We start from the raw sequence: 25479 nt of genomic DNA on the forward strand, positions 1-25479 counted from the left end.
GTCATCTTTGATGGTTCCAACTTCATGGATTGGATCCGGAACATCAGGATGGTTACTCGTTACGAGGACAAGGAATATGTCCTCGATAAGGAGCTAAAGGAGCTTGATGAGTCCACTGCTACTCCTGAGGAGGTCGCTGAGTATCAGGCACATGAAAGAGATGCCACCAAGGTGGCATGCATCATGATGGCCACCATGACAGCTGAACTCCAAAAGTCCTATGAGGACTATTACCCTTTTGAGATGCATCAGGATCTGATGGAAAGGTACCATCAGAGTGCTCGTCAAGAGCGGTATGAAATAATCTCCTCCATGATCACTACCCGTATGAAGGATAGCGAACCAATCACGAGCCACATGCAGAAAATGCAAAGGTATGTGGACCGTCTAATGAAACTGAATGTGAACTTCCCTGAGGAGTTGGCAATTGATATCATTTTGCACTCCTTGCCCTCGTGTTATGATCAATTTCGTATGACATACCACATGAACAAGGAGGAAGTCACACTCAGTAAGCTTCAAGGACTTCTGAAGACTGCCGAAAGTGGTCTTAAGAGTAAGTCGGTTGCTACTCCTACTCCTACTACTACCCCTGTTTTGGCTATCGGGAAAGGCAAAGGGAAAAAGAGGAAGCACCCTTCGAAGGGTACCAAGGGAAAGTCCCTTGAAGGCTCCTCATCTGGAACCAAAAGTGTTTCTATCACTCCTTCTGCCATCCCTAAGGATGCTGAATGCTTCTACTGTCAAAATAAGGGGCACTGGAAGCGAAACTTCCCAAAGTACTTGCAGGATGTCAAGGATGGGAAAGTGAAACCATCCCATGCAGGTATTTACACTATATTGTCTAATAACTCACCATATTCTAATTCTTGGGTTCTTGATACAGGTTGTGGTATTCACATCTGTTGTGACTTGCAGGGCCTAAGAAGAAGTGAGGATGTGGAGCACGGAAAGATAAACTTAATCATGGGGAACAAGAAGGTTGCACCTGTTACCAAGATTGGAGTTTATACTTTGTTGCTAGATAGTGGGTTAAAGTTAGATTTGAATAAATGTGTGTACTCGTCTGAAATGGCGAGGAATATTATTTCCTTTCATGCTTTGTACAAACAAGGTTTTACCTTTTCTTTTGATAATGAAGTTGGTAGTATTAATGCTTTCTTTAATAATGTTCTTTATTTTAAAGCATTACCTTGTGATGGTGTGTATGAAGCTGTATCGGTTGTAGATAATTTAGGGAATAATGTATTGTGTATTGATTCTTCTACTAGCTTGGATAAAGCATCTTTGTGGCATTGTCGTCTTGGACATGTAAGCAAGAAACGCATAGGCCAGCTCCAAAAGGATGGAGTCTTGGAGTCGTTCGACCTCAAGTCGGATGATAGTTGTGAGTCTTGTCTACTTGGAAAAATGACAAAATCACCCTTCACTGGTACTTGTGCAAGGGGTGAGGGTTTGTTGGACCTTATACATACTGATGTATGTGGACCATTCAAAACCGCCACAAGGGATGCTAATCGCTATTATGTGGCTTTTATTGATGATTTTAGTAGATATGGTTATGTCTACTTAATCAAACATAAGTCAGAAACTTTTGAAAGGTTTAAAGAGTTTAAACAGGAAGTAGAAAATCAATTGGGCAGGAACATTAAGATGCTTCGATCCGATCGAGGTGGTGAGTATCTTAGTACTGAGTTCCTCGACTATCTTAAGGAGTGTGGGATTGTCTCACAATTGACACCTCCCAGGACACCACAGCTGAATGGTGTAGCTGAGAGGCGCAATCGAACTTTGTTGGACATGGTTCGCTCTATGATGAGTCAAGCTTCGCTACCAATCTCTTTTTGGGGGTATGCCTTAGAGACTGCCGCCCACATCCTTAATCTAGTCCCTACAAAGAAGGTTGCCAAAACACCTCATGAGATGTGGACTGGGAAAGTTCCCAATTTGGACCACATCAAGATTTGGGGTTGCGAGGCTTTCGTGAGGCGCGAGACTCATGACAAGCTCGAACCTCGAAGTGAAAGGTGTATTTTCATCGGCTACCCACAAAAATCCTTTGGTTACCTCTTCTACAGACCCAGTGAGAATGTGGTCTTTGTGGCTAGGAGAGGAGTCTTTCGAGAGAGAGAATTTATAAGCCAAGGAGACAGTGGGAGGCAAATTGACCTTGAAGAAATTCAAGACTCAATTGGTGAAGGAACCTCAGACACTAGCAATCAACTTGAGGAGGAAATTCCTGTTGATCCAGCTGACGAATCTATACTTCCGAGGCGTTCCACAAGGGTTAGGAACACACCTGAGTTTTATTATGGATTTCATATTACTACGGAAGGTGATACATTTATCAGTGACAGTACACTGGTAAATCTGGATGAACCTAACAGTGTTAAGGAAGCCATGGCAGGCTCAGAGTCTGCTAAATGGAAGGAGGCTATGGACAGCGAGATACAGTCCATGTATGACAATCAAGTTTGGAACTTGGTTGACAATGTACCTGGCCGTAAGACAGTCGGGTGCAAATGGATCTTCAAGAAGAAGACCGACATGGATGGGAAGGTGCACACTTATAAGGCTCGACTGGTTGCGAAGGGGTTTACTCAGACTCGGGGAATTGATTATGATGAAACCTTTTCACCAGTAGCAAAGATTAAGTCTATTAGGGTTATGCTAGCCATTGCTGCATTTCATGATTATGAAATATGGCAAATGGATGTCAAAACCGCTTTCCTTAACGGAAAGTTGGCTGAGGATGTTTACATGAATCAGCCAGAAGGTTTTGTCAGTGCAGAGTACCCCAATAGAGTGTGAAAGCTTGAGAAATCCATTTATGGATTGAAACAAGCATCTCGAAGTTGGAATCTTTGTTTCGATGAGAAGGTCAAAGAGTTTGGTTTCTCAAGAAGTGAAGATGAGTCCTGCGTGTATGTCAGAGCTAGTGGGAGTATAGTTAGCTTTTTGGTACTGTATGTGGATGACATACTACTCATAGGAAATGACATCCCAACCTTGCAGGAGGTTAAGTCCTGGCTTGGGAAGTGCTTTGCTATGAAGGACCTAGGGGAAGCTGTCTATATCCTAGGGATAAGGATATTAAGAGAAAGGAGTAAAAGACTAATTGGACTTAGTCAGAGTATCTACTTGGATAAGGTGTTGAAAAGGTTCAACATGCAGAATTTTAAGAAAGGAGAATTACCAATCCAAAGCAATGCCAAACTGAGCAAGGCTCAGAGCCCGAGTACAGAAGATGAGATAGCTGAGATGAGTCGATTACCTTATGCTTCCGCTGTTGGTTCGATCATGTATGCTATGACTTGTACTCGTCCTGATGTGGCCTTCGCTTTGAGCATGGTCAGCAGATATCAGGGGAACCCTGGCAAGGCTCATTGGACTGCGGTAAAGAATATTCTCAAGTACCTGCGGAGGACTAAGGATTGGATCCTTACCCTTGGTGGGAGTGATGACTTGAGAGTAGTAGGGTATAGTGATGCTAGCTTTCAGACTGATAGGGATAACTTCCGCTCTCAGTCGGGCTGGGTCTTTACCTTAAATGGAGGGGCAATCACTTGGAAGAGTTCCAAACAGGAGACTGTAGCTGATTCGACTTGTGAATCAGAGTACATAGCAGCGAGTGAAGCGGAAAAGGAGGCGATATGGCTGAGGAACTTCATCGGAGACCTTGGAGTTGTACCAGCTATTAAGGAGCCTATGGAGATTTTCTGTAACAGCAATAGTGCGGTTGCCTTAGCCAAGGAACCAAGAGATCATGGCAGATCCCGACACATTGACAGAAAATATCACTTTATAAGACACAAGATAGAAGAGGGACTCCTCGTGGAAAAGAGGGTATCGTCAGATGAGAACCCTGCGGATCCCCTTACGAAGGGACTGACGAGGGTTAAGCATTTGCAGCATGCGAGGCGCATCGGGCTGAGGGACGATATTAGTTTTACAGATTAGATAATTTTTCTGAAACTTGTAAAATGTAATCGACGTTTGATGATGAATAAAATGTGTGATTTATTTATGAGTAAAGTGTTACTATCATTGTCAATTATTTACTATTGTTTCAGTTTTGCATGTTTTGACTTCCAGAATAATTAATTTATTCAAACTTCCACAATCAGTCATACGTCGGAAGTAGGTATGAATCAAGATTGTCATGAATTGGGTTTGTAGATGGCTAAAGGTGTTTAGACATAGCAATGGTTGCTACAACGTTCATGAGTGCTCATAAGTTATGAGTATTGGAATAAACCCATGCTCACTTGTATCACTTCATGGAATTTATCTCGAGTGATCGTGAGACGGTAATATCATATAAGTCTTCAAACCTAGAGATATGAGTTGTTACCTATGAATTGGTTTTGCATTGATTGCACGTAAACGCATCAGTAACTTGATGTTATAAAACGTGCCTTTGTGTACAATTCAATAAGTAGTAGAACAAGCATATGAGTCGAAGTTTATCTGTTCCTTCTAGAAATAGAAGCGATATCTGGGCCCCTCGATGATTTTGTGTTGACCCATGTACCGGGCCCGGTCAGAACTAAATTGATGTGTTCAGTTAAGTTCTTTGTCAAACAAATCGGAAATCGAGAAACAACTGCTAGACAATAAGTATGACATTGTTCCATGTATTTGTCCGGCTGATATCATGAGAGCAGAGGATTATATGATCACTTATCTAAAATGGCGCTTCATAGTTCACAAGAGTTTTCGAGAGCTACGATTGCCGGTTGGTTCCTGAAGTAATATAGACAAATACAGTTATTAGACTTATCCAAGTGGGAGTCTGTTGGATAAGGTGTCTAAGTCCATAACTTATTTGGTATATACTTGACCCGACCCGGCATGGTCCATTTGGGTTGCACTTCACCCGAACTAGTTATGGATAATTTTATGAGAGTTGTATACTTACGATTTATTAATATATTATAAGTTATAATATATTAATATATAGTCATGTTACTTAATTAGTTTTAATCTTGAATTAATTATGAATTAATTTAGTGATTAAAAGGAAGACTAATTAAATCATGGGCTATTATATTTATATGGTGTGGGCTAACACTCATTTGGAATGGGCTAAGCTTATATGGAAGTCCATGGATGATCCATGGAGCTTTTACCCATGGATCCTTGGAAGAGGAAAAGACATGGGTTATTAGGGTTTCACCCTAACCATGTACACTATATAAACAAGCTTATGCTGCATGAAAAAGACACTAATGTGTGTGTAAGTGTGGTGGCCAAAATCAAGAGTTAGCATACTCTCTCATATATTTTCCAAGTTTGGGTGATTTGTGATTTCCATTTGAGGCATTCACATTATTGGTGCTTGGCTCTCAAACTCCAAGGAATCAACAATCAACAAAAGGTATGTAATTCATCTAGTTCTTTTATGGTTAAAAGTACCCCATGCCATGCTAGATAGGTTATAAACCTTGGAAAATAATATTTTGCATGTATCTTAGACAAACATAGATCCAAGGTTTAATAGGGTTGCATGTACACTTAGGAAGTGTTAGAATGCTCAAAACCCAACAATGTCATGAAGGCTAATTCCATCTCCGATATCCAATCCATAACTCCGATCGGATCTTCCTTCCCAGTGAAAGTCGATGGCTTGAAAGTTAGAAAATCTTTGTACTTGCATCCATTCCTCTCGACTCCATCATCTTGGTTGTTCCTTCTAATTATCGGCGGATCAGCTTGACCAACGGTCCTGCTGTAGTTTCCTTCCTCAGACTGCCCATCGTTCAATTCAGGCTCTTCAACAGGCATCGTAGGTTCATCCCTCTCTTGTAGCAGTAGCCGCCTTGTTTCCTCCATTTGACGATCCCACATCATCTGGATCATCGCTTGTACCCCGGCCATCGTGATTGGCTCAGGAGCGGCTACTACAACGGGTATTTGCTCAATCACTGGTGGTTGATTCATGTTTCCATTCGCGTTCCCGGCTCCACTGCGGGTTCTTGCCATTTCGATCTATACACTAATTCAGACGTTTGGTGTGTAATGACGAGAATTAAGATAGGAAAGATTTTATTTACGATCGACGTGTAAATCTCCCTATCACTCCAAAAAGTTATATGCCAGTTCTAATACCGTAATTAAACGTTTAGAAACCTGAACATATAAAGTTTCCAGATCCGGTCGGCAACAGACCATAGATCCGATCATATAATGCATATCATAAATCATTTAGCACATAAAAGTATGTTAGGTATTTTCCTAAATAAGCTAGTGATTGGGTCTATTTAGGTGTATTACCTAAATTTTATTAGACACACTCCTCACAATCATTGCTTAGCATTCTAAGTTTAAGTCTAGAAATAAATCCATATTCCTAGTTCGCTTAAACTAATGCTCTGATACCAACTGTGACATCCCCATTTTCTTGGCCAGAAAAGACCGATATTGTTTATGCTTTATAAAAATCAGAGTACTTCTTTTAATAAAAATGTTGCAGAATTTGTTCCCAGTAAAACATGATAAATACGTTATCAAAGCATTTCCGAAGAAATGTATTTTTATTCATTTTCAAAACATTGGGATGTCATCGTCAATACAGAAACATAAGCATAAACAGAACTTACATTTATTTACACTAGTGATCTACATCTCTTTTAAATCTCTCAGTGTAAGGTAGCTTCACATCGACACCTGTGATACAAATAAACTGAGTGGGTCAGGTTGGGAAACCTGGTGAGTACATAGGGTTTTCAACCCACAATAATATAATTATTATGTTTAAACATCAAACAATCAACCCAATTACCCATCCCCATTATCTTCTTTACTCTTAAGGATCTACCCTAAGAATCAGCTATTCCTCGTTTATTCATTCCTAAGGATCATCCTAAGGAATCGACACGAAATCCATCGTTACCAGGGTTTACTCGATAGGCACTAAGTAGCATAGTCGCCAGGGTTTAGGCAATAAGTCTCATAGTCACCAGGGTTTATACAACAGGCACTACGTCGCATAGTCGCCAGGGTTTAGGCACTAAGTCTCATAGTCGCCATGGTTATCTCGTTTATCGACAATATCATTTCCGAGAATCCACTCGCAATACGTGTCAATGGGTTTTTAGAGTACAGCTGGTGAATACACAGTTCAAATACACCTATAGGTTGCGATCCTGCTAATGTTCCACTGGACTGTCTAGAATAGTTCGTGGTTGTCATCCATACTCTGCTGAATGACGGGGCCAACACATGGGTAAAAGGCTTCTCTCATGGTTTACCTCTCACCCTTATCTCATGGTCTATATCACCTCTCATCATTTTGTTTTTGTCACACAACAACTATTTCATCTACCCATGTTTTACCCAACACATTTTGTAGATATAAAATACATATACAGTTTAAATCATATAAAACTCGTATAAAATCGTTCATCCAGCATAGATAGCAAGCATACAGATAATATGCACACATAGCACGTAATTTATATAAAATACTTCATATCTATGTGTAAGATGAAAGTAACTATGCACTCACCTGATAAGGTGGTGATTCTGAATTCGGACAGCGCTTCGTTACTTCTTAAAACAATTTCCCTCGACAAAACAACGGGTTTTTCTCAAAACTGGGCTTCGCTGGAGCAGCGTTTCTGAGCCGAAAGGCTATTTTCTTGGGACTCCGGGAGCCTCGGGGCTTCCTTCGGGTGCTAGGGGGTTTACCTAGACTTTAGGGGGGGTTTGGGGGCTAGAGAGAGAGTCTAGAGAGAGAAAGAATGGTTTGGAAAGGTGTGAAGAATGAGGGAACCCGTCACCTCTATTTATAGGCTAGAAAACAACTCTACTCGTCGAGTAGGTCCTCCTTCTCATCGAGTCCATGCCACATGTCACCTTCTGGTGGCTTGCCTTGGGGAGAAAGCCTTGGCCCATAATCAGCCATGTCACCTCTTTTGCAGCAGCACCCTGCCGACTTCTAAAGCCTGTAACTTTCTCATACGAGCTTCGTTTTTAACGTTCTTTTTTCCACGCGTAGGTAAAAACAAGATATACAACTTTCATTTAGACTCCATCGGCTAATTCTCGACCGATCTTAAATTTAACAGTAGGATGAGATTAGATTGTTAAATGACCACGAAGAATTCGTAACTCCTTCATACGGACTCCGTTTCCTTCTGTCTTTTTACCGTTGAGTTCCTATTAATGAGATATTCAACTCTCATTTAGGTTGTGTAAGTCAAAAACCGCTCGAACTAAAATTCGAGTTTCGGGCCGTGCACTGCTATGCCAAATCTTAGAAAATTCATAACTTCCTCATACGAAGTCAGATTTGGGCGTTCTTTTTTATGGATGTTCTTGGTTTAACATATACTACAACTTTTGTTTAGATAACTAAGGCTAAAAAGTCCTCTATTGTAAATTCACTATTTACGTCTCCCGGTGCCGTGCCGGTTTTGCCGAAAAACTTCGACGGGCCATAACTTCTTCGTTATAACTCGGATTTCGACGTTCTTTATATGTACAGAACCCTTGAGACATATTCTAGAACTTGGTTAGGATTATTTATTCTAAATAATATTTTGTCAAAAAGTCGTTTTCGACCCCTATTATCTCTAGATTGACTAGCCCGGATCTACGGGCGTTACATTACCCAATATGCCAGAGTTAGGAATTTTTTCCTTCAATGCATTTTCTAGATGTTGTAAGTATCCAGATTTAAAACCATTATCCGCTTTAAATCCTCCCATGTTCACCATATTTACCAATGCTTCCACGAGCTTGGCATCTTCAGTTATTGTCCAATTGCGATAGTTTCTGCTTTTTTCCATCACACCTACTGTTATAAACATAAAAATTAGACGAAACAATGCATGCAATAAAAAAAACCCAACCATATATATAACAAATATAATTGGACAAAACAAATTAAAGTTCTTTATTAAAAATAACAAACGTGGCATAAATTCGTTCATAGTAAATGATAAACATAACAACAGGGGGAAGGATCAATCGGTAGTATTCCAAGAATCAAACATAGTTTGCGCTAAGTTGTTTCTAAATGCAGTCCACTCGGTTGATACACCAACATAAGTGGTATGATCATCGTCTCCACCGCCGACATCTCCGGTTCCCTCGTCTAGTTCAAATCGGTTCTCAAATGGATCAATTGTCATTTCCTGCCTTATATAATTATGAAGAAGACAACATGCCATTATAATCTTATTTTTTTAGATCAATTGGATAATATGAGTTGTCCCTTAAAATTCCCCATCTTGCCTTCAAAATACCAAAACATATTTCTATAACATTTCTCGCAGATGAATGTCTCATGTTAAATAATTCTTTAGGTGTAGTTGGTTGGTGTCCAACACGCCAATCATTCAAATGATATCTTTGACCTCTATACGGGGCTAAGAAACCTTCACCATTTGTATAACCAGCATCTACCAAATAATTACCTATATATGTAGTATAGTTAGTATGACTAATAATTAATAACTAATACATATCTATAATACAAATTATTATACATACCCGGTCTCGGGACCTTCAATCCATGTGGCCTAAGTAGGGCATCTCGAAGCACTCTACCATCCGCAGCCGAGCCCTCCTATCCCGGTAAAACATAGATAAATTGCATATCTTGTGAACACACCCCTAAGACATTTGTGGCAATATCATTTTTTCTTGTCCTATATTTAGGCTTGTCTTTAAGTGGCACTAAGCACTTTATGTGTGTTCCATCTAAAGCTCCTAGACAGTTCTACACGAAATACAAAAAATGGTTATATGTCATATCAAGCAATTCATGTACTAATTGAAAATTTTATAAGTAGTACTTATACCTTGAACCACTTCCATCTTTGATCTGTAGAGTTTTCTGTAACAGGTTCAGGTTTCTTAAGCAAATGTGGATGAAACTTTATCACCGCATTGCAAACTCGAGTAACAATTTTGCTAATTGTTTCTCCAGAATGCTGGAAACGACCTATCATGACCCGATTCTTCACATTATGTGCAATAATGTGAAGAAATATGGCCACTTGCTTATCAGTATCCATATGTGTAGTTGTTCTTAACCCACCTAATGTGTGAAGCATTTCACACAACTTTGGGAAACATCTGCGGGTCATCCTAAGGTGTGATATGCATGTAGTGTCGCTTTTGTAAGCGTATTTATGCAATATTGCTTGACGATCCACATTCGACGATATGTTTTTGATACGTGGTTTACCACTCCTATATTTTGTAGTAACTTGCACACCGTGATAAAAAACCATGTAACAATTGTCATAACTTCATTCCAAAATGTAACGACTATTTTACTTATATTTTTTCTATGTTTGCTTCTAGTTAGACTAAGTCGTGCCATTTCTTGCTCATATCCCAAAAAAAAATATATTATTCACTTGAAAGACATAATATTATTACTTTAATCGTTAATTAATTGTCACATTATACAAAAAACGATGTTGTCCATTAGTACAACACATGATCATACGACTAGAAAAAGAATTCCATAGAAGATTTCATGGGTAAAATAATTTCAAGGGAGTAAATTTGTATTTAACATATTTAGTAAGGCATATGATGCAACTTATCATAGTTTTATCATAAAAGTCGTATTTTATTCATTTATTTTTCTTCCCACGTGATGATGTATGGAAGGCTACATATAGCCTTTAAGTGATATGAATAAAATATAGGGTAGTAGTTTTGAATACAAACAAAAGTCTCTCATATTTTCCTCATCTATTTGCTTTTTCTCTTGTCGTGTACAACAACATGTTTTTTCTTTTTGTTATTTGGTCATAGGTTAAAGAAATGAATCAACCAACAGTATATCTAATTAAAAATACATGAAAGTAAAAAACTAACAAATCTATCAACACCATTTTGTGAATTTACATTAGTTCTGAAGCTCTTGTACCATTGGAACCAGTTTCATAGTTTTTCATCTTTTTTAACATGTGAGATCCATTAGTCATATAGGGTAACTGAAAAACTAGGATTGAAAGAAACATGAACATCATTCTCTTTTGGTGGGTTTGAAAGAGATCACTCAATTTCAGATGGTGCTAACAACGTAAGAGGGTTATTATGGGTATTATTAGTTTTTGGTAATGTAGGAAGATTACTACTACCAAAAGATTATATGTTGAAATTTGTACATGACTAATCTCTTTCAACTCCACCAAAACAAAATGATGTTACTGTTTCTTCCAATCCTAGTTTTCAGCCAACCCATATGACAAATGCATCTCACATGCTAAAAAAAGATGAAACACTTATATAGCTTCAGAACCATTTATAGGAGTGGACTGAATGGGTAAATCAGAAGGTTATGCATGTTGCACATAGACTTTGTAAAGGCAAAGTAGTTATTGATTTCACAGAGGCAAAAGCACAAACACTTGGTGTGCATACTTATAAAAACAATGATTTCACATCCCAACAGTAAATCTAATCCCAAAAAATTTACAAGTCTGTATGTATGTATAGATAATTCTCGATACTTTATCCAAATAAACTATAGATGAAGTAAAACAGCACTGATATACATTTATTACTGTCTATCAAGCAAAGATGAAAGCAGATACAGAATTTGTATAAATCAATAGTAAAACATAGTTGGTTGCAGAAAAATAAAAGGATTTAAGAGGCTTACCTGTAAATGGAGATGATACAGCAACTACGAAGAACATGACGAACCACAGAAAATACGATGTCACAACAGCAGCGATCGAAAGATGTAAATTGTTTGGAAAATGCGAATGAGGAAATATATAATCAGGGAGAACGTAATACAAGAAAAGATATGAAAACGAAAGAGATGAATTTTTTTTATTTCTCGCATCGCATAGATAATAGGAAGACATATAAGGAATTGAATTTAGAATCTTATTCAAAGATGGAAGAATTGGAAATATTTCAAATAAGGAATGAAATTGGTATTATGGAAATCGAATTCTATTCATTCCATAAGCCAAACACGCTTTCCCCTTGATTTTAGTTTCCAATTCCCTTTAATTCCTTTGGAATCATGCGAAACAAACATGCCCTATATATTTGGCAAACTTAATAATTTAAACCAACTTTTTTCGTTTTAACTCGTAAATAATATATATATTTTTTGTTGTTCGTGTGTTCTTTTTAAAGGATTGTGAAGCTTTGATGGTGGAAAATAAAGTTTTTACTTGGGGCTGCTAACTTGGATGAAATCGTATACAGGTTATCTGTATGTTAATTTGTAGACCGTTGGTTTTGTGCGTTGGCTAATTTGGGTATAGAAGGTTCTATGTTCTAATTAAAGTTTTATGTATTCTAATTTGAAAATGAATAAGAGAAATTAAATATCCTCCTACATTTTATTCCTACTTATCCTTCTACCATATCAAATGTTGACATGTGTCATATTTGATGACACATTTAATGAAATTGATAATATTTTAATCTGTTTGTCACCATTTAATGTGTGTAGGAAAATAGTAGGAAGAAAAACGTAGGAGGATATTTAATTTCTCAATGAATAAGAGAAATTAAATATCCTCCTACATTTTATTTCTACTTATCCTTCTACCATATCAAATGTTGACATGTGTCACATTTAATGACACATTTAATGAAATTGATAATATTTTAATCCACTTGTCACCATTTAATGTGGGTAGAAAGATAGTAGTAGGACTATAAATGGCAGCTTCTTCATTTCACATGGTGGACACTAGGGATGAGCATATGGACCGGGGAACCGGCCGGAACCGGTACCAGAACCGGAACCGATATCGGAACCGAAACCCGATGGAACCAGTCGGCCCCGGACCGGGAATATATTCTTGTGGATTTTTGGAACCGGGAACCGGTAGGAACTGGAACCGATAGAACCGGACCCGGTAAAACCGGCAAAAACCGGAACCGTTTGTTGCTATTTATCGAGGATCGGTTCTAACATTGAAGACACGGCAAGAACCGGTAGAACCAACGGTTCGGTTCTTAATTTCGGCCGACTTCGGTTCCCAGGCCGGGTTCGGTTCGGGCCGGTTCCAGCCGGGTCGGTTCCTTTGCTCATCTATAGTGGACACATTAAATGCTAATAGTAGTTATGGTAGGTTGGTTTAGCAATAAATAAGAGCTCTAACTTCAGTTGTAGAGCACCATAAAAACAGAGAGTAATAGGGTGTAAGATAAATACTTAGAGTGAGTATTAGAATGTTGTTTATTTTTCTTGTAATATTGAGCATGTAAGCTCCTCCTTTTGTTCCAGTTCTAAATAAAAGTGTGTTCCAGTAATAACATCATTTGCTAAATTCGATGAAGGAAATTCTTGAACACTTTGATTCATCATTGAGTTATCAACAGAACATGTAGCATTAACACGATTATCGTTGTGATAATTTTCTGTTTTATATCCAGGAGGAAAACCATGTAGCTTATAACATTTTTCTTGAGTGTGTCCAGATCTTTTGCAATGAGTGCAGTAAGGAGAATCTTTCTTTGCATTTTTGAAATTGTTTGAGCCAAAATTGCGTTTCTTATTGTTGTAATTGTTGTTATTTTGATTACTTGAACGAACATTAAAAGCCATAACAGAATCATTTGATAAAGGAGTACCTATGTCTCCTTGTCGTTCTTCTTGAATTATGAGAGAGAAGATACGATTGACTGATGGCAAAGGATCCATTAAGAGTATTTCACCACAAATTTGAGAGTAACTTTCATTCAATCCCATAAGGAAACTCATAGTCTGTTCAACATCCTTCACACCTCCACAAATGCACTTTCCACAGGTGCAGTGATGATTATAATTCGCCAATTCTTCCCAAAGAACCTTTAATTTTGTATAATAGTTGCTAATTGAATCTTGACCTTGTGATAGATTCATAAGACTTCTCCTGATCTGAAAAATCCTTGGAGCATTGCTTTGCTGGAAACGCTCTTTCAATTCCTTCCATATCTCAGCAGATGTTTCAAGATAGATGATAGAAGCGGATATCTCCTTTGAAACGGAATTCAAGATCCATGAAATAACAATATTGTTATTTCTGAGCCACGATTTTAACTTGTCTGGATCTGAATTATCTGGTTTAGGCAACGAACTCAAATTTTTTCTTAGCCAATAATGCAATTTTCATAGATCGACTCCACGATGCATAATTGTCACCAGTGAGAATTTGAGAAACAAGAATAGATCCAGGATTATCATTATGATGAATGAAAAATGGATCATTAGAAAATTGATTTTGATTGTTTGTATTCGCCGGTGGAATTTCCCCCATTTTGTAAACAAAAGAAATCAAAGAAGAAAGAGTAAAGCGGAAGAAAACAATTGAAGAACAAGAATCAGAAATTAGAGAAACGGGAGCATGAATTGCTCTGATACCATTTTACAAACAGAGAAAAGAGAAGATAAAATGGAGAAGAAAGATCTCATTCTCATTTCTTACTAAACACGATTACAGAGAAAAGAATATATACCACATCTAAACTGCACCGTCTAAGCTAACATGCACTAAACTATATTAACAAACTAGAATATATACCACATCTAAACTGCACCGTCTAAGCTAACATGCACTAAACTATATTAACATACTTATTTACATGGATAAACGACGTAGTTTAGCTAGCTAACTCACTAATACAAAACGATGTAGTTTCACCAACAGCTATAACTGATAGTATAGTCCAAAAAATATTAATAATTTACACCCAAAATATTGAATAAATTCTTATAAAATCTAAGGATATGACAACACAAGATGTGAAACAAATCATTGTGGGATGTTTCGAGTCTAATTTCAAAAGTTATGTTTCTGGTCTTATTTCAAAAGAGACTGGAAAACTTAAATTAAGATGTTTGATCATAGTTTATCATAAATCCGATTCAGTATATTCTTGATCTTTTGGAACCATGCTAACTCCTCTTAAACAGAACTTGAAATCAAAACAAAGATAATAACACCTATGGTTGACATTTTGATTATAACTATAATATAAACAACTTAATGCGGAAGTATGTTCATGAAATTCTAGACATTGACGCGCGTTGGCTTCTTATATCGAATCTTCATACATACTAACATATTTTTTCTAACATCGTCAGCTTGTTCACACACACTAGAAGATATTGCTTGCATCGCTGGACTCTTGGATACAGGTAGCCCAGTCAACAGTCCTTCAATGCGCTTCAGCTTTGCGATGAGAGATCCTTTAATATTCCATTGATCATATACCTGTGCCATCTTTTCCCCAAAGTGCCAGGGCATTTCCAATGGTAATTGTGTCCACTGTTTGTTAACTTGTGCTTTGCAGCTCTCCATTGGTACATTGGTGTGTCCCATCTGAGCCTTGGTGGTATAGCCAAGTGCTTTACACTTCTCTAGTAGCATCCATCATTCTGGAATAAGTTGTTGTGCCGTTACGATATTCCTCATAGCTCTAATCTCCTGCATTGTCCAATATAGATGCATTTTATAATATAAATGCATATACCCTACTAAGTTTCTTTATTAAAAAAAACAAATTAATCAAAAGTGGAAACTACCAATCTCCCACTTGGAGGCTTGAACAACTTCGCTTTTCTCTGCCATCCAAAACTTTGCGACATTCCTTAGTCACACTCTCTCTCTCTCTCTCGTTCTCTGCCATGCCTTTTCTCAAACTTCTGAAAGGCCAGTTGAAGCCATACAAAGCTTCAACTTTTCAGTGGTAACCACCTTGGTGAACATATCTGCTGGATTCTTCGTTCCAAGGATTTTCTTTAGATTTAGAGTTCCATCATTAATTAATTCTCGAATGAAATGGTACCTCATCTGAATGTGTTTCGTTCTACTATGAAACACTGGATTCTTTGCCAAGTAAACCGCACTCTGGTTGTCACAATGCAATACACAATCCTCCTGATACATTCCAAGTTCTGATAGAAAGTTCTTCAACCATATAAGCTCTTTGGCTTCTTCTGCAATAGCCATATACTCTGCTTCTGTGGTTGAGAGAGCAACACTCTTTTGTAACCTGGACATCCAACTGATTGATGTACCTCCAATTGTGAACACATAACCTGTTGTGCTCTTTCCTGAATCCACACATCCACCCAAATCAGCATCGGCGAACCCTTCCAAGATCACAACCTTTCTTCTGGAACATAGGGCAACCTCAGATGTTCCTTTCAAGTAGCGTAACAACCACTTTACTCCCTCCCAATGCTCTTTTCCTGGATTTGACATGAACCTGCTCACAACTCCCACTGCATGAGCAATGTCTGGTCTGGTGCATACCATAGCATACATCAAGCTACCAACTGCAGATGCGTAGGGAACTTTAGTCATCTGTTCCTTGTCTTCTTCCGTCTTTGGGGATTGCTTCTTTGAAAGTCTCAACTGACTTCCCAAAGGTGTACTTCTGGCTTTAGCATCTGCCATGCTGAACTTTTCTAAAACTTTCTTGATGTACTTAGCTTGTGAAAGTTTTAATGTACCGGTAACTCTGTTCCTGGCTATGCTCATGCCCAATATCTGCTTAGCAGCCCCTAAGTCCTTCATCTCGAACTCTCTGGACAACTGCTTCTTAAGCTTGTTGATTTCCTGCATGTCGGACCCAGCTATCAACATGTCATCAACATATAATAACAGGATGATGTATGAGGAGTTGAATTTCTTCAAGTAACAACAGTGATCCATTTCACATCTGTGATACCCACTCCTCTGCATGAAGCTATCAAACTTCAAGTACCACTGTCTTGGAGCTTGCTTCAATCCATACAGACTTTTCTTTAATTTGCACACCAAATTTTCCTTACCAATTGTGGGAAAACCCTCTGGTTGTGTCATGTAGATGTCTTCTTTCAGGTCACCATGGAGAAAAGCTGTCTTCACATCTAGCTGCTCTAGATGGAGATCTTCAGAGGCTATAATACCTAAGACCATTCTGATTGTAGTCATCTTTACAACTGGAGAGAAGATCTCATTGTAATCAACTCCTCTCTTTTGTTGAAACCCTTTTACTACCAGCCTTGCCTTGTATCGTTTGGTGCCATCAATCTCATCTTTGACCCGAAACACCCATTTGTTCTGCAGTGCTTTCTTCCCTGCCGGGAGCTTGACCAAGGACCAAGTATGGTTCTTATCAAGTGAGCTCAACTCGTCTTCCGTAGCCGTCTTCCACTGTATGGAATCTTTCATCCTTAAGGCCTCTGGATAAGATTCAGGTTCACCATTCTCAGTCAACAGCAAGTAATTAGCTGAAGGAGAATACCTTACTGGAGGTCTTCGTGCTCTAGTGGATCTACGAATAATAGGAGTTTCGGTTTCTGCATCATCTGCAACCTCATCTTCTGAACTACTATCCACTGTGCTCCCACTATCTCCAGATACATCAGAGCTCCCACTGCTTCCTGAACTTTCACCTATCTCTGGAGTACTAATAGGTTTTACAACGTCATCGTCTGAGATTTCTTCTAACTCAACTTGATCCTTCTTTTCTGGTTGCTTGTCACCATTGGAGCTTTTTGCAAGTTCATCCTTGTATAGAGCATTCTCGTTGAACACCACATCCCGACTTCTGATAACTTTCTTATTCTCATTATCCCAGAAGCGGTACCCCATGTCATCCAACCCGTAACCTATAAAGGTGCACTTTCTTGCCTTTGCCTCTAGCTTGTCTCTCTCCGAGTCTTTGATTTTGACATACGAGACACAACCAAATACCTTCAAGTGTTTGAGCGAAATCTCCCGACCTTGCCATTCCTCTTCTGGAATCTTGAACCCTATGGGAACTGAGGGTCCTCTGTTGATTAAATATGCAGCTGTGTTGACCGAATCTGCCCAGAACATCTTGGGTAAACCTGCTTGCAGTCTCATGCTTTTAGCCCTCTCATTCAATGTTCTGTTCATCCTCTCAGCTACTCCATTTTGCTGAGGTGTCTCCAGAACCGTCTTCTGCATTCTGATTCCTTGGTCAGCACAATAATCAACAAATTCTTTGCTACTGTATTCGCCCCCATTGTCTGATCTGAAACACTTGATTTTCAAGTTTGTTTCATTTTCTACAATAGCTTTCCATTTCTTGAATGTGCTGAAAACTTCAGACTTATGCTTCAAGAAATAAACCCAAACTTTCCTTGTGCAGTCGTCAATGAAAGTAACGTAATATCGGGACCCTCCCACTGAAGAAACTGAAGTGGGACCATAAACATCTGAATGTACTAGCTCCAACTTCCCGGACTTGGGAGGACGACAAGTCTTCACGAAAGTAACTTTCTTCTGTTTACCAAGAACACATGGCTCACAGAAATCAACTGTTACAGTCTTCAGATCTGGAATTCTTCCTTTGGAGGCTAGCATCTTCATTCCCTTCTCACTCATATGGCCAAGTCTTTGGTGCCATAGAGTAGATGCCCCAACTTCTTCAACAGCATGTGCTTCAGCATCAGAAACTTCCACCATATAAAGTGTACCCCGCTTCTGACCTCTAGCAACAACTAAGTTTCCCTTTGTCACTTTCCACTGATGATCACCAAATGTAACATGGTGACCTTTATCATCAAGCTGCCCTACATATATTAACATCCTTTTCAAGTCTGGAATGAACTTGACATTCTTCAAAGTCCACTTCGTACCCAAGGTTGTCTTGAGGACCACATCCCCAACTCCAGTAATATCCAGGCTCTTGTTATCTGCTAATCTGACTTTCCCTTTGTACTGCTTAAAATTATGCATTACTTCTCTGGAATGACTAGCATGAAACGACGCGCCAAAATCCATGATCCAGGATTCAGTTGAGTTTTCAACACAACAAATGAGTGCATCATCTTCAGAATCTGCTGCCATATTTACTTCCTTCTTGCCTTTGTCTGCCGAAGGCTTTGGGCACTGATTTCTGAAATGACCTTTCTCATTACAGTTCCAACAGGTAATATCTTTCCTGTTCTTCGATTGACCTCTCTTTCTTGACTTCGATCTTCCTCTACCACCACCTCCTCTGTTGGTCTTTCTTCCTCTGCCTTCAGTAGTTAGAAGACTACTGGAACCTTCTCCGGCACTCCTTCTGCGCACATCCTCACCAAGGATTAAATCGCGAATACCTTCGAATGATAGCTTGGCACCTCCGGCTGAACTGCTAACGGCGGTCACTGTGCCGGACCAACTATCGGGTAACGATGATAATAGTAGCAACGCCATGACTTCATCTTCAAATCCAATATCAACAGATATCAATCTTGATATTATTGAGTTGAATTCGTTTACGTGATCTGTCACCGAGCTACCCTCCTTCATCTTCAGATTTACAAGTTGACGGATCAAGAAAACCTTATTTGCCGCTGAAGGTTTTTCGTACATATTAGACAGCGCATTTATCAGACTGTAGGTTGTCTTCACATTGACAATATTGTAAGCTACATTCTTTGCCAATGATAACCTTATCACTCCGAGTGCCTGCCAATCTAATAAGTCCCACTCCTCCTGCGTCATCTCTTCGGGTTTGTCTTTGGACAAAGGTTGGTGTAACTTCTTCTGGTAGAGATAATCTTCAATTTGCATTTTCCAGAAACCGAAATCTTGACCATCAAATTTTTCGATCTTAACTTTCCCATCTTCAGCCATAGCTCTGATACCAGTTTGTTGGGAATGCAACAAAACAAGTTAAGCACTTCTAAAAATTGATATAACGATTTCGGCAAAACTCGTGGAATAAAACTACTGAAAAAATTGCAAACGAAATTGAACACGATATTTAACGTGGTTCGGTCTAATCTGACCTACATCCACGGGCGAACGAGAGAGAGAGGATTTTATTAACACTAAAGAAATTACAATCATACAAGGCTAAAATCTGCCCTTGTAATCTGATCACTCACTGTAAGATATCACTCGTAATTTTTGGCTGCCAAAAAATTAAGGCTCTGCACAAAAATAATACTTCACTAATTTCTTTTCTGTGTATATATAAACTTGTGTTGTGTGTTGCTTGCTGCGCTCTGTGCTTGAAAGAAAGATGAATATTTATAGTAGTAAGTGCCGTAAACATTTATTTTCCTTCCTTTAGTGCGGCCGATTTTCTTGACAAATAGAGCCGTCCAAATCTTTTGACCATGCAAAAAATGCATCCAATTAATAATTCTCCACCGTCCAACAAATATTAAACAAATAAATGTTGAAAATTCCTTCTGCCGACAATTATTTCTTCACATGTGAGTAATTGTAAAGTTTCAATATAAGCCCTTGAACTCTTAGGAACTTGTCAATTTGTTCATGACTCCATAAATCTTAACAGTTTCTTTATTAAAAAAAACAAATTAATCAAAAGTGGAAACTACCAAACGGATCGAATAGATTGAAACTCGTCCAAGATATATTCAAATGCATATAACCTACTAATTTGCTTAATTAAAAAAGAATTTATCTAGTATTAAAATGAATAAAATCCAAACATTAACATCAACTAGACCTGGTTAATTATATACTATGTTGCATGCATATTTTGTGCTGGTTTTGCATTTTGTTTAATTAACCATTTTACTACATAAGCTAGCATTTAACCTATACAGTTATTGTATACATACCTTACATGAGATCATGGTGATGATGGCACTTGGAAAACTACCTTGCAGATTATTCTTTATTTCAGTAGATGTTACATTCTCGTATGGTTGCACCTCCATGTATACCGTTATAGGGTAACTCGTTAAAAACTTTAAGATCTTTAAGTTAGCAAATGGAGGAGGTTGATGTGAGATTGGTTCTATGGATGAAGAAAGAATCTACACAAAATATAACAAAAGAAGATTATATATATATATATATATATATATATATATATATATATATATATATATATATATATATATATATATATATTAATGTGATCTCAACAATCATGTGTAATTTTGTTTTGTTTTAATATTTTTATTGTACAAGAGTATATATTCCCATATATAGTTCAGATGATTTAATAATCTTAGAAAGATGAACATGATAAACAACATCAAGGGCTAATACCTCGAGAATCTTCAAGTTAAGTGTAAGAAATTTGACATTGTGGAGGTGTTGAAGCAGACAAACTAATATACGAGCATTTACCAAGCACGGGTGGGAAAAACAAAGATCCACCTTCTCTAAAGAAGGGAAACCTTTTGTAGAAAGCTGCATAGGACAACGACCTTTCATCACCAAGGAGGTAAGCTCAGGTGCAGAAATCATCAGATGCTTCTTGGAGCAACATGTAAGAATAGTGAGATTCTTAAGTTGAGGAGCAACCACATTGAACGTCACCAAAAACGACCCGTGTATATGTTCAAGTGTAAGATTAGAAAGTCGAGGATGACAGATATTCAAAACATTCGTTCCCGTCAGTGTGTCACCTCCTAAAGAGAGATTCTTCAAGTTGGGGCACTTGGATAGAAGACCAGTGATGTTATCATGAGAGGGTCTCCTATAATTAATATGCAATGTTGTTAATGCTGGGAGGTATGAAGTTGGTGTGGCCTTAAAGGAAGAAAGAGCGTCTTCAATGCAATAATTCTTGTCAAAGTTGCGTGTAATAATAGTGAGTTGTTGGATATTGTGAGAGAATGTGTAATCAAGAATTCTTTTGACAGATTCACATGTAATAGCTTCCCAAGGGCCGATCTGGACTGAAGACAGTTGTATTTCCGTATTGCGGAGAGATAGAACATGAGAAACAAAGTTATTAGGAAATATATATTCGTTTGAGAAATTGAGATATGGCATTGACTTCCAGATAGACCTCCATCTAGATGACAAAACACACGTTCTTATAGCCTGTCTGAGGCTGATTAAAGAGAGGATTATATGGATAAGATCATCTGGCAAACTGCTTAGTCTATCCTCTTCTACATTCATTGTAACTTTCTCATGCCCAAAATCCATTCTACCTCCTTGAGATTTTTCAATTATGAACACATTTGCATTCTTTTTGGCTCCAAAAGCTGCAATGAAATAGATTAATTATTACAACATTAGGACATGCTAAACTTAAATTAACAGTCTAGGCAAGTAATTAAAACTCCAACTTGAAAAACTAGTGTCGAACAAGATTAAACCAACTTTAATGCCAAAGATCAAATATAATATAAAAAAATAATAGTTAATTTACAACGACTTTTCAGACAAAATATAATCTAAGTACACAAATACATAATAAGGACTAAACATTATTAAATGAAAAATAATTAGTAAGCATTTAATATTATTTTTACATGTGACAAATATCGTTATGTTTTCAAAATGCTTCATAACCACTATCTAAGTTATAATCTTAAGCATCATATACATATTGATCATGAAATTTTGAGCAATATGTTAATGTTATTAATTTAGATATGCAAATGTTTATATCATTCCTAATATTTGATCAAAATGTGTTTAATTTGAAATAAAGTTGTATATATGAAATTATTCATAAGAACACTGGTTTATACCTATAACATATTTGACCCCTAGTATATTGTGTAAATTCTTAGGTAGGTTGGGTATGATTATTTTCCCATGGCAATAACTAAAGTCAAATCCTCAGACACACCTACAATACATTAAAGTTATATTGAAAGTTGAAACTATGTGTCAAGTGCCAACTCTATCATTTGGGTTTTCTTTTGTACAATAATACTTCCATATACTCCCATTAGCACAATGAAGAAGAAGATAGGAACGGAGGAGCAGTCCTTACCAGTGTCATCAAGAACGACGGTTTTGGAGACGAAGATCGTGAAGAGAGGACTGAGGGGCAAAGCTGATCAGCCGCATATGACGGAGGAGCCGATGAGGGAGGCAGAGAGCGGAGGAGATATACGCAGAGGGCCTCGGATGTCGGACATAGGGAGAGGCAACAACGACGACGTGAAGCTTGTAAGAATTTATAATTTATGTTTTTTTAGGGTTTTGCACCCACTCTTTAAATTTTCCATTCACACCTTCCCTGTACTTTTCTACAATTTTAGCAGATCAAAATTCAAACATAATCGATATATATATATATATATATATATATATATATATATATATATATATATATATATATATATAGGGCTAGATTCAAATGTTCCTGACATCTATTGTGTGCCCGTAAGCACAAATCTGGACCAACGGATGGAATAGAATCAATGGTCATGATCTGATGGTCTATGATATTAAAATAAGGTAACATGTACCATATAATCACATAAATTTCAGCGTAATAGTGTTTTGGTCAATTAAACTATATTAAAAAAAGAAATTTCCATATTTTTTGGAATATTTAATACCCTTATTTTTAAAAATCTGAATTTTTTAAATTAATTCAAATTTAATTCTAATATAACTTTTAATAATATCCGATCTCATTCTGTTAGAATGACATAAAATCAACCATAAACTAGTAAATATATATTTGATTTTATTCTTGCAGAATATGGTTATTTTGAACAGTAACATTTTATAAAGAATACAAGTCTTCTTGTACTAATAATATATCAAATAATTACATTGTATGATTGTGATACAAAGAAAATTCTTGAATAATAACAACATTCTGAAAGAATAACAAGTGTAATTCTTAAAAAATAACAAGATTCTTAAAATATGAGTGTAATCAATCTTTAATTCATTCTTCAAGCTTTTCCTATCATGTCTTCAAACCATTCTTCAATCTATTCCTATCACAAATGCAAAAAAAACTAAGAATGGTTAAAAAAATATCATATTCTTTAAAATATATATATATATATATATATATATATATATATATATATATATATATATCACATGTATTAAGGTTACAACAAACCAATTGAACATTTTTATTTAGGTGTAACAACATTAAAGTAATGTTTGGTACGAGGGACTGGACGAAAAAAAATAGATGGCCTTTGGCATGTTTGGAATAGAAACAAAATCAATTTTTGACCAAGTCAAATGAGACAATTTTTTAAAAATTTAGTCCCACCCAAAATGGTGGAACATGATGGGACAAAAAATAGATAATTACAAAAAACCCCTTAGCCTCCATATTTCCTCACTAGGTTGATTTCTTTTCCCACAATATTGTCTTTACTTTTTCCCACAAACATTATATTCGCCTATTTTTTTTCCACAAAAATCCACCATATTCTTATTCTATTGAGCTCGTCTCTCTCTCTCTCTCTCTCTCTCTCTCTCTCTCTCTCTCTCTGGAACCACGAATAAGTCTTACTCGTGTTTGTGTGTGTGTGTTTGACAAAAATGATCCATTATTTTTTCATGAAATTCGCAAATATGTCCAGAGCATCGTTTCTTGACAAAAAACAATCCATCATTCCCGTTTTAGGAGATCAAATGTTCATCTAGAACACCATCTGTAACATTCCATTTCAGGTATTTTACCCTTTTTGACCTTAACTTAAAATTCTTGCATTTTGGTCCCTAGTCGAGTACGTTGGGCGTACTGGCTCAATAACTTGGTCGCAGAGGTAACCCACGTACGGGCGTACGGTCTTCAGGGGAAAAACCTAATTTTTTAGGGTTTGTGCCCTATTTAAACACCTTAATGTTGGGGTTTAGTTCAAAAATAGTTTCATAAACTAAAAAAAATATGGCAACGGAAGACTTTAATTTTTGAAATAACATAAACATTTTATACCCACCAAGGATCTTCTTGCAAGTTATAGAAAGATTAAAATACTAACCAAAGAAGAGGTGAATAACAACCTTTGTAGTTCTTTGGGTCCTCTTGGGAGGCTTGGAAGTTGAGGAAGAATGTTGAACCTTTGAGACACCAACAATAACTCAAATTGATGTAGATGCTAGTTCATAAACTCTTAAACCCTTAAGCTTTAAGTTCATAACCAATATGAACTTAAATAAGGCATGAAGATTCAAGTATTCTTGAAGAAAATAAGAACAAAAGGGAGAGAGTAACATGCTCTAAGCATGTTATGGTTTTAAGAGGAAGCAATGGTGCAAGCCATTCAAGAATGCAAGCCTCTTATTTATATGCATAAAGTGAAAGTATTAACCATTAGGTCTTAACACTTTAAGAACATATGTCCCCATGTCATAAATATATCTCCCATACTTCGTTTCTTTTGAATAAACTAATGAAAAGCCCATAACCCTTTTTTCTTTATCTATTTTCGAAAATTTATAAATAAAAGGGAAGAGTTTGTTTAAATTTTATAAACTCAAGTTTTATAAAATATGAACTTTGTCTTTTGAGTAAAAGACAAAATGGTTTCAACTAGTCCCAAAAGTTGTACACAACTTATTAATTCATACCATATGAATTATGTAATATTACTTGCTAATGAAAATTATTATTTCCATGAAATAAATAGTTTTCAATTTAATTATAAGAGTTTTATTGAATATTTATTAAAATCAATTTCTAATAAATAATCAATTATATCAAGTTGTTGTTAGTGTGACCCATTAGTATCATATGTTGATTAGCAAGACCACTTTAATATGATTTTTGAGCATACTAGATCTTTCAATCTCTCACTTACGCAAGATTCATATTAGACTGATATAGATAGTGGTG

General features: G+C 37.1%; 2 protein-coding genes and 1 pseudogene across 2 annotated transcripts in view; all 3 read right to left on the reverse strand.

Moving 5' to 3' along the window:
• The window catches only part of LOC145162298 (uncharacterized), a 45637-nt gene extending 25047 nt beyond the window's left edge, over positions 1-20590 (reverse strand). Inside the window, exons 1-2 of the mRNA XM_079081482.1 lie at positions 20528-20590; positions 8618-8803 (exon numbers count right to left, since the gene is read on the reverse strand). Coding sequence (XP_078937608.1) covers positions 8618-8795 — 178 coding nt within the window. The 5' untranslated portion in view covers positions 8796-8803; positions 20528-20590. The remainder of the gene's footprint in view (positions 1-8617; positions 8804-20527) is intronic.
• Positions 8973-10339, reverse strand: LOC145162297 (protein ANTAGONIST OF LIKE HETEROCHROMATIN PROTEIN 1-like; annotated as a pseudogene).
• LOC145163472 (F-box/LRR-repeat protein At3g26922-like) lies at positions 19608-22609 on the reverse strand. Its single transcript, XM_079082310.1, has 4 exons — positions 22594-22609; positions 20964-21913; positions 20528-20725; positions 19608-19661 (listed from the first exon to the last, which is right to left on the reverse strand). Exons 1-4 carry the CDS (start codon positions 22607-22609, stop codon positions 19608-19610), a joined length of 1218 nt encoding a protein of 405 aa, XP_078938436.1.
• Positions 22610-25479: the final 2870 nt, after the last annotated feature.

The sequence above is a fragment of the Lactuca virosa genome, chromosome 3 (assembly GCF_052849685.1).
Source record: "Lactuca virosa cultivar CGN04683 chromosome 3, Lactuca_virosa_CGN04683_v6, whole genome shotgun sequence".
In the NCBI taxonomy this organism is placed as follows: domain Eukaryota; kingdom Viridiplantae; phylum Streptophyta; class Magnoliopsida; order Asterales; family Asteraceae; genus Lactuca; species Lactuca virosa.

Bases quoted from the DNA above. Each gene is read 5' to 3' on its own strand.
- LOC145163472 (XM_079082310.1), bottom strand. The intron at 20,726-20,963 runs GTATTAGCCCTT...TATTTTGTGTAG, and splicing joins TTAACTTGAAGATTCTCGAG to ATTCTTTCTTCATCCATAGA. The intron at 19,662-20,527 runs GTATGTATACAA...TTTTTTCAGTAG, and splicing joins TCACCATGATCTCATGTAAG to TTTTATTCCACGAGTTTTGC.